Source organism: Leptodactylus fuscus, chromosome 3 (assembly GCF_031893055.1).
Source record: "Leptodactylus fuscus isolate aLepFus1 chromosome 3, aLepFus1.hap2, whole genome shotgun sequence".
Classification (NCBI taxonomy): Eukaryota; Metazoa; Chordata; class Amphibia; order Anura; family Leptodactylidae; genus Leptodactylus; species Leptodactylus fuscus.
The window spans coordinates 168,797,531-168,808,247 of NC_134267.1; the positions used below are offsets into that span (position 1 = coordinate 168,797,531).

General features: G+C 45.1%; 1 protein-coding gene across 1 annotated transcript; it reads left to right on the top strand.

The window, feature by feature from the left end:
• Positions 1-264: 264 nt before the first annotated feature.
• ARL14 (ARF like GTPase 14) lies at positions 265-1,423 on the top strand. Its single transcript, XM_075266718.1, has one exon. The coding sequence runs from the start codon at positions 305-307 to the stop codon at positions 899-901; it is 597 nt and encodes a 198-aa protein (XP_075122819.1). The 5' UTR covers positions 265-304; the 3' UTR covers positions 902-1,423.
• The last annotated feature ends 9,294 nt before the right edge of the window (positions 1,424-10,717 follow it).

A 10,717-nucleotide genomic window follows, 5' to 3' on the forward strand; every position in this document is an offset into this window, starting at 1 on the left:
GCAGTCGGAAACTTGTTAGCTTAACCCAGTTATTGTAAAATAAACTCGCCTGCTGTATCAGAATAATTTTCATACATCATTGCATTCTCACATACTTTGAACTTTGGTTCCTTTATCGATCATGCTTTATTACTCGTGACAGTTCCACCTTTGTGACAAGCAGTGGACATTAAACCTTCATAAACAATACACCTTTCTACGTACTGATAAGACAGCCTATAAGTACACAACTTCTGCTACTACAATTCACCATGCGAACACATATCCTTCACTTTTACTGCTTTACTAATAGCATATACAAGAGATGGGCTTAGCAGGTTCTACTCACTCCAAGGTTAAACAAGCCAGAATCCTGCTCCTTGGCTTGGACGAAGCAGGAAAATCTACTGTTCTGTATAGATTCAAATTTAAGGGACCCTTTTCTACTATCCCAACAGTTGGATTTAATGTGGAGATGATTCAGACTGAGAAGCACCTGCAGCTAACTATATGGGACGTTGGAGGACAGGAGAAAATGAGATCATTCTGGTGCTACTACTTTGAAAACACAGATGGACTGGTGTACGTGGTGGACAGCACCAACAAAAAAGCTTTGGATGAATCAAAGAAACATTTTCAACTTATCCTTCAGAATGAGATGGTAAAGAATGTACCAGTGGTGCTACTGGCCAACAAGCAAGACCTGCCAGGAGCTCTGAATGCAGATGAAATTACACGAAAATTTAACATGAAGAAGTACTGCTGTGACCGAGACTGGTATGTCCAGCCATGTTGTGCCACTACTGGGCAGGGACTAGCTGAAGGCTTTAACAAAGTGACTGAATTTGTGAAAAGATCTAAAGAAGAAGCTTTGATGTTCACCAAGCAGAACGTAACACTGAAGATGTCTCGTAAAGTATGAAACTTCTTCTTCTGTTCATGGACAATTAATTTAATGCACCTTAAATGTGAAGCTGGCCAACATGGCAGATTCATCGCACTGCAATATAGCAATGGAGAAAAGGCCATGGAAGAGCTGTCTAGTGTTATTTATTTTAGTAATAATGCAATGCACCTCTGTGAATTCATATGAGGCTATCAGCTTATACCTACTTCCCAGCCTACAGAAAGAGAGGGCTTACAGTATTAGGGACCAATGTTTGGGACATACGTAACCTTCTGGACAAGCAGTGAGGATTCTCTCCAGTTATATACCGTCTACCTGCTATACCTACCGAAGTACAGAAGTTGAAGCTTCTTGTAGGACTCTGTTATATACATGGCACAGCCGCAGTCCGTTGTAATACTTATAATCAGTATTTTTCATAGGTTATAGGATAAGCTGCCTTGCTTTATGCTATGCATTGTTTTATTTATATTAGGTTTTCATTAAAATTAATTACGTTTCTATTAATACACTAACAGTGTAGAACAAAAGATATGGATCGCACATCCTCATGTTATACAGTGCCAAGCAAAATTTGTGAAAATGACATGAGGTTCTTAGGATGCATTTTTATCGTTGTTTCTATTAAATCCATATTTTTCACATTTAAATGTGTTTTTTGTTCAAAAGATGGTTTCTATTATTTCTAATGTTACAGTAAATATAATTTATTTAGATTTTTAGTTTAACTTGCGTTGTATAAGGTTCTATTCACATGTCCACTAGTGATTTTCATTGTTCTGCTTCATCAAAACTTGAGGCCAAGACCCCACGTTGTGTCCCGCGGTTGTGGGAAAAACCGTGGCGGCAACACATCGCGGTTCTTCCCGCAGCACTTTAGACAAAAAGTTTGCAGAGGTTTCCTCTATGGACTTTCTGTTTCAATCATACCTATGGAGAAACCACTGGCGTTTCTGTCGGTATAATTGACATAATGCGATTTTCCAAAAATTTTATTAATCTTTTATACACATCGTAAAAACACTGCAGAAGAATATGCAGCATTTTCAAAATTGGATGAGAAAAAAAGCAAAACGCAGCAAATGTTTATTCTATGTTTTTCAGATGCGATTCTTCACTTATGGTGTTACCTAATTCACACAACAATGTCAGTCATCGAAGTCACCCATCACGTGGCTGTTTTGATTTCAGATTGTCAATTCACATGTACTTTCTGTGGCTGACCATTTTTCACAGCCAACATAAAAACTGACATTCTCTATCTTTGTCCATTTTCACGGACACAAAGTCCCAATAATAATTAATAATAATTAATATAATATATATATAATATATATATAATTTTTACTACATGTATAACAGATTGACATGCGTTTTACATCAGTTAATAATGGATCTTTGGGCATGATGAAAAAAGACAGACCAAGGAAATGAATCCGTTTTTTTTAACTGATGCAAAACAGATGACACTTTGCAGTCAAAATGAAGCAGAATGGAATCAAAACCGCTGTTAAAAATGGACGTCAGTCAAAAACTCCACTGTCATGTGAATATGACCTAAACTAACCTGTTTATTTGTTGTTGGAGATTTCACTTAATTTTTATTTGAGGCAAAGCCAAAAATGTCTTAAAAAAGAATGGGAAATAGAAATAAACCACTTGTATTCCCTCTCTGTTGAAATCAGCTCCCAAAAAAAAAAAAAGAATCGGAAAAAAAAATACACCGCTTTTCTGCAATGTGTGGCCTCAGCCTGAAGAGGTTTTCCAGAACCAGATGCCATTAGTCTCCTGCAAAAATCTTCCCATGATAAATATATTAGATATTAGGACTTACAATCTTTACACTGCTGTTCTCCTGTGCCCTGGAAATCATGTGAATGGTCTCCACTTCTTATGACATCAGTTCTCTGCTCTAGCCTTAGGGTAAGTTCAGACGGAGGCCGCCTCAAGTTGTGGTTCAAAAGCCAGGTAGCCGCAACTGAAAGCCGATACACTGCACAGGCATCCAGCCATGCAATCCGGTCCGGATTAGGCCCAATGAATTGGCCTAGTCCGGAGGAGGGAGTGTCTTCAGGCCAAATCGTGAGGCGACTTGGCCTGAAGAATGAGCATCTCGCTTCTTTTTTTCTAGGAGCCGGAAGAAAAAAAGCCATCTTTTTGGTCAGGATTTTGAGACAGATATGGTCTTAAAATCCTGACCAAAAAACTCCATGTGAACTTACCCTTACTTACAGCTATGGCTGAAAATGGTGATGTCTCTGGCTAGAGGATTCTGTGGATAGTGCCATCCATGTCCGCTTCTAGCTTCATTCACTGTGTAGTTCCAGAGTCAGAGGCTGCTGTGAACAGCTGATTGGTGGGGGTGCCAGGGTATCAGACTCCCATGGTTTGATGTTGACATATAGCAAGGATTGGTCTTCTGTATCAAAAAGCTGAACATCCCATTTGTTACTAGAAGAAATTCAGTCAATTATATTTATAATATGATTCTATAACAATTGTTCCAAAGACATAGAAACATTTTAGCCAGTTGCTCTTTGACACCTTGATACTTTGCACCATACTATTATGTTGCACTGAACATATAGTTAGGGATCAGAGACAAAACAGTATGGCACTCTCACGCTGCAGGCACAAGAGATGTATTACACAGCCAGAACTAGCCACTGGACTCGGAAAACACTCTGGTTCTGGCGGTTGATGCCCTCAGATGCTGTGGTCAGTAGCGATCATGGCATCTGAGTGGTTTGGGGGTAAGACTATATGGTCCGTGGGTTGTAATGGCAGCCAGAAGGGTTGGTCTTACTGGAGTGTTTAGTGCCAGTCTGTACTGATATTGCCAGTGACCCACTTTGGTGTTTGGTGGGGTACCCGACCTCTTCACTGATCTCCTTTACCAATATTGGTCACTGGTGGATTATCAGTACACAAACTGACACCATAAAATCCTACAAAACCTTGTTATTTGATGAAAGCTGTAACTGTCGGTGTTGTTGCTTTTATTTATTCCTCTGACTTGTATAGCACCAACGTATTCTGCAGCGCTTTACAGACATTGTGAGTTACTGTCCCATATAGGCCTTACAATCTAAGTTCCCTATCATATGTCTTAGGCGTGTGGGAAGAAATCCATGCAAATATGGGCAGAACATACTCCTTGGAGATGTTGTCCTTGGTCGGATTCAAACCTAGGACTCCCACACTGAAAGGACACAATGCTGCCTTAATATGAGCTATTAAAAGAAATGTTTTATTTAGAAACTTAACCTCCTGGGTGGTGACTTTTTTCCTTAAAGAGGACCTTTCACCGACTTGGGCACAGGCAGTTCTATATACTGCTGGAAAGCCGACAGTGCGGAATGCATTGGCCAGCCTTCGGCCAATCAGCGCTGGCTCTGCCGGAGGAGGCGGAGTCTAAGGTCAGACCTGAATGGAGACTGGTGTGGAGCGATCTTAGACTCCGCCTCCTCCAGCAGAGCCAGCGCTGATTGGTCGATTTCCGTACTCTGGCCAATCAGCGCTGGCCAATGCATTCTATTAGCCCGATAAAGTAGAGCTGAATGTGTGTGCTTAGGTCAACTACGCCGGTGGAGTAGTTGAGCTAAGCACACACATTCAGCTCTGCTTCATCGGGCTAATAGAATGCATTGGCCAATCAGCGCTGGCCAATGCATTCTATTAGCGTGAGCTGAGTGTGCACAGGGGTTCCAGTGCACCCTTGGCTCTGCTACATCTGATGTAGCAGAGCCGAGTGTGCATAAGGGTTCTAGTGCACCCTCGGCTCTGCTACATCTGATGGGCTGACCGGCACACGGTGTAGTTGAGCAGAACTGGCTCAACACTGCTAAGTCTCTGCATTCCCATAGGAATGCATTGGCCAGCCTTCGGCCAATCAGCGCTGGCTCTGCCGGAGGAGGCGGAGTCTAAGGTCAGACCTGAATGGAGACTGGTGTGGAGCGATCTTAGACTCCGCCTCCTCCAGCAGAGCCAGCGCTGATTGGTCGAATTCCGTACTCTGGCCAATCAGCGCTGGCCAATGCATTCTATTAGCCCGATGAAGTAGAGCTGAATGTGTGTGCCTAGCTCAACTACGCCGGTGGAGTAGTTGAGCTAAGCACACACATTCAGCTCTGCTTCATCGGGCTAATAGAATGCATTGGCCAATCAGCGCTGGCCAATGCATTCTATTAGCGTGAGCTGAGTGTGCACAGGGGTTCCAGTGCACCCTCGGCTCTGCTACATCTGATGTAGCAGAGCCGAGTGTACATAAGGGTTCTAGTGCACCCTCGGCTCTGCTACATCTGATGGGCTGACCGGCACACGGTGTAGTTGAGCAGAACTGGCTCAACACTGCTAAGTCTCTGCATTCCCATAGGAATGCATTGGCCAGCCTTCGGCCAATCAGCGCTGGCTCTGCCGGAGGAGGCGGAGTCTAAGGTTGGACCTGAATGGAGACTGGTGTGGAGCGATCTTAGACTCCGCCTCCTCCAGCAGAGCCATTGCTGATTGGTCGAATTCCGTACTCTGGCCAATCAGCGCTGTCCAATGCATTCCTATGGGAATCGCAAGCGGACAGGGATTTCCATGAAATAAAGTGACTTTTATGCCCCCAGACATGCTTCCCCTGCTGTCCCAGTGTCATTCCAGGGTGTTGGTATCATTTCCTGGGGTGTCATAGTGGACTTGGTGACCCTCCAGACACGGATTTGGGTTTCCCCCTTAACGAGTATATGTTCCCCATAGACTATAATGGTGTTCGAAACCCGTTCGAACACTCGAACAGTGAGCAGCTGTTCGAATCGAATTTCGAACCTCGAACATTTTAGTGTTCGCTCATCTCTATTTATTATCATTGGATTCCACTCCCTTACTAAATATCTGGGCATCTTAGTGGGGACAGAGGCTCTGTGAAAACCAGGGACCTCTTCTCAGAATGACCACGAGTGACCTTTTATAATTATTATATCCTATTAGTATTATAAAGGTGAAAGTTTGTGTGTTTGGATGTTTGTTTCTCAATCACAGCCAAACAGCTGAATGGATTTTGGGTAAATTTTGCACACACACACATATTTGCCAGGAAAAGGTAGTAGGATACTTTAAATGTGGGTCACTCACCCCAAATCGCCACCGTGACCCTCCAAACAATCCTCCGACTCGGCTGCAGCAGCTGGCATTCTGCCAGTGCTGGTATGTGCACGCACCTCCTATTGGTGCATGGCAGGCTGTGGGTGGGCTCTGGAGCCAGGGCAGTGGCACCATAGGTTAGGGGCTGAAGGTGGGCGTTCCGATTCAACAGGGAAACACTGAGGAAGATGGCGGCAGCCCACATGGTCCCGGTGCCGCAGCTGTCCCAGCCCACCTACACAGCTTGCGGACGGAGGATAGCCGACACAGCACAGGTAAGTGCAGCGGGTACAGGGGGTTGGGGAGGGGGTGTTCCTGGGGGGGGGGAGTGTCCCAGGGAGGGGGTGTCCCGGGGGGGGCTGTGTTCCTACGTCGGGGTCCCCAGGGATCATCCACATACCCCGGCTTCATGTCCCCCCACCCTTCATCGGCCCCAGCGTAGTTGGACTCACCTTGCCACGCTGTCTCCGCTCGCTCGCTGCACATAGGTGTCGGGCGGCTGGCTGCGTATGACAGGTACACTGCAATACAGGAGCCAGTATTCGGCAATGCACTGTATAATACCAGCGCCTGTATTGCAGTCTACCTGCCTAGGCTGAAATACAACCGCACGCCTGACAGGCCAGGGAGGCAGTGCAAACCTCCGGCTGTCATACCAACCTGACGCCGGCCCTCGCTCTGCCTCCTATACTCCACATGCAGTCAGCCGCCTGACACCGATGTACAGCAAGCGAGAGGAGAGAGCGACGGGGGGAGCGTGGCAAGTGAGTCCACCTACACTGGGGCCGATGTGAGGGGGGGGGGGGACATGAAGCTGGGGGCAGAGATGGGGGGACAAGAAGCTGGGGGCAGAGATGGGGGACAAGAAGCTGGGGGCAGAGATGGGGGACAAGAAGCTGGGGGCAGAGATGGGGGACAAGAAGCTGGGGGCAGAGATGGGGGGCCAAGAAACTGGGGGCAGACATGGGAGAACAAGAAATATAAGCGGTTCAGCGCCACCGCCAAATGTTAGTCTTAGTAAATTCTCCCATTGTCACGACTGTCCCATATAAGGCCCACAATCTACAATCCCTATTGGTAAGTCTTTGGAGACAACGCCTGCATGGAGTATAATCTCGGGAGTATAATCTTCATGCAGGCGTTGTCCTCTGTCAGATAAGAAACTAAGACCCCAGCCCTAATTTATCTGCAATATATGAGTCAGAAAACACCGGAAGTGACACAACAAGAACACATTGATTTTTAAATCAGAACTTAAAATAAACTGTTTTTTTTTTTTTTTTAGTTAAGTGTTGTTACGTTGCAGCAGAAAAGTTTCCTAATGGATCTTGTTGGCGTCCGGGCTTCTGCTGCTCTGCCGTGGCGGCTTCTTCTAAAGAATCTTGGTATCCACCACTTATTTTTGGACTTCGGTGACTCCATAGGTGGCCACACTTTTTTCATACAATGGCCTGTACAGCGGTTTTCAACCCCTTCAATCTTCTCCTTCTCCTCAATTTCATCAGGACTGCGGGACTGGTATGGCGATCTTTTGATCTGCAGGTGGTGTTTTTGTTGAGACATTTTTGGTTTGGCATCTCAGGACTTTTGTTTGGCCAGGCCTCCCTGATTCGGTGCCCGGATGGAGCAGGGATGATTTTGTTGTTTTCTTCCATCTGCTCGGCCTCCATGTCATCAATGCTGAGGCTGTCCGATGTGCTGGTGTCTCTGTCACTGTCCTGCATTTCTTTCTCCAGCTCCTCTTCGGTCTCTTCGGGTATTGTTTCTAGTCCCGGCCATAGAGACACTTCCACGTATTTAAACCTTTTGGACAATGGTTTTGCTCACCTGATTCTACAAAACCAAATTTCGTCAGGCAAATCCTCATAGATATCCATATTGGCGTTTTCTGAAATCATGAATTCTGTCTATTCTCTCCAGTATCAACTGTATCAACTTCATCTGCGGTGATTGTAGAAGTGGGTAAATACAGGTGCGGGTAAGGTTTTAGTAGTATGTAAAAGGTATGGGATATGAAATGTACTTTTGTATTTTGTTTTTGGTATAATCCAGAGAATACATGAGACATTTGTGTTGAATGTAATTTTTATTTCAGCTGCTATATGGTGTTGTGAGAAACTGTACATAGTGTCTTTGGGACAGAGGTATTTCAAGTTAATATACTTCGATATACGACATTGTATGATTTGTTATTTTCCGCCAGTACATGTAAGTTTTGGGCACAGGATACTGTTGAACAAGCAACATAAAGTTGTCCATGTGAGAAGCCTGGTGTGGCCAAATGTATTCCTGCTACTTTCAGCGTTTGTCCTTGGGATTTATTAATGGTCATTGTAAAAGCCAACTTAAGGGGAAATTGTAATCGTTTGAATTGAAATGGGAAAACTATTTGGTATTGTGCTGTTTCATCTAGATGTAATCATACAGTTCATATAGATTGTATTCTTTGTAATCCTTGCTGCCACCTGCTGTCCTTTTTCTGTATGACCCCAAACTAAATGATAGGCTGCATAGACAAAATTACACAGTCAATACATATATAAAAAATGTTATAATTTTTATTGTTCAAAATTCATAAAAATTCATGATCAGCAAGACAGATGGAAGAGTAGTGAATACACGGATATAAACCAATGTAACAACCGACAAAACAAACTGTAAGACACTGACCTGGATTGGTGACGGCTGGGTGCAAGTCCTGGAACGTGGGCAGAAACAGGTTGGGAAACTTTCCCTATAAGAACCCCTGACTGAACCTGCCTAGCGTCTGAGTAACGTCCTTACAAGGGCGCCCCTCACAGGAACCTAAATAGATTCCCTATAATTACCCTACCAGTGGGATGAGATGTAAACAGAGAATTACTAGTAGCGGCAGGTAACAGAGAACAATAGCAGTACAGAGTTCAAGCTAGACCAGTAGTAGGTATAGGTAAGAAGTAGAATACTGAAATGAACGGGAAAACTAAACAGGCAAGGAACAGGAAGGGAAAACAAAGATTAAGTGTTTGTAGCAAGTGTACAAGTATACAGAAACTGGCAATACCAAACTATATAGAACCTATAGCAGGCAAATGAAGATGGGCGAGTGGCGTTAAATAGGAACAGGGCTACAACCCCACCCATCACAGATGGAAATGACTTGCCAGACAGCCTGCCAGTCAAACTGACACCAAGGAGGCAACTTAACCCCTTAGTGCACTAACAACAGCCAGAGGAGTCACTGACACGCCTCCGGGGCATGCACCGCATAGCAGGAATGCCACGGTGTCCCCGAATCCTGACAGTACCCCCCCCTTGAGGAGGGACCTCTGGACCCTCACCCGGACCTCCTGGCTTGGTGGGATAAGAGTGATGAAATTCTTCCACCAATCTGGGAGCATGCAGATCTCTGGCAGTAACCCAAACTCGCTCCTCTGGGCCATATCCTTTCCAATGTACAAGATATTGGAGAGAATTCTTCACTTTGCGAGAATCAATAATTCGCTCCACCTCAAACTCCAACTCTCCTTGAACGACCACTGGTTGAGGTGGAGAACGAGCAACTACAGTGGGAATATATTTCTTTAATAAGGCTTTATGAAAAACCGGATGAATATGGAGAGAACTAAAGAGTAACAACCTAAATGACACAGGATTGATTCTTTCAGTGATGGGATATGGACCAATGAATCGTGGGGCGAACTTTGCTGATGGTACACGAAGACGGATATTTTTAGTTGATAGCCACACTTTATCACCAACAGCATAATCAGGTCCGGGGCGGCGCTTTTTGTTGGCATATTTTACCTATTTGAGTTGGGATTCCTTTAGAGTTTCTAAAGTCCCCGCCCAAATTGTGCGCAAAATATTGGCCACGTCTTTCACTGAAGAGAAGGTTGATTCGTTACCAGTTCCAGAGGAGTATCTGGGGTGAAAACCGTAATTACAATAGAAGGGGGACAGAAGTGTCGAAGCACTAACATGATTATTGAGAGCGAACTCAGCCATAGGCAAATAACCACTCCACTTTTCTTGACACTCAGAGACAAAGCACCTAAGATATTGTTCTAGTGACTGATTAAGTCTCTCAGTCTGCCCATTAGTTTCTGGGTGAAAAGCTGAGGAAAAGGACAGTGAGATACCCAACTTGTGGCAGAATGCTTTCCAAAATTTCGACACGAACTGTACCCCTCTGTCTGACACTATGTTTGAGGGTATACCATGAAGATGCAAGACATGTCGGATAAACAACCCTGCAAGACATTTTGCTGTGGGTAATTTCTTTAACGCTATAAGATGGCACATTTTAGTAAAACGATCCACCACCACCCAGATTACGGACTTTCCCTTGGAGGGGGGAAGGTCAGTGACAAAATCCATTGATAAGTGGGACCAAGGTCTGCTGGGTAAAGGGAGTGGATGCAATAGTCCTGCTGGGAGCTGTCGGGGAACCTTTGCCCTAGCACAGGTTTCACAGGCTTGTACAAACCCCTTGACATCACGTTGCCAGGACGGCCACCAATAGGTGCGAGACAACAAATAACCAGTGCCGGCAATGCCCGGGTGACCAGCTAGTACCGAGGAGTGGACCTCTTCCAGAACTTTCAAACGAAGGTGACCCGGGACAAAGAGCTTACCGGGTGGCAAGGCATCAGGGGCGGACCCCTGTGCATCCGCAAGAGCAGACATCAGATCTGGAGTCAGGGTTGCGACAACTACCCCAGG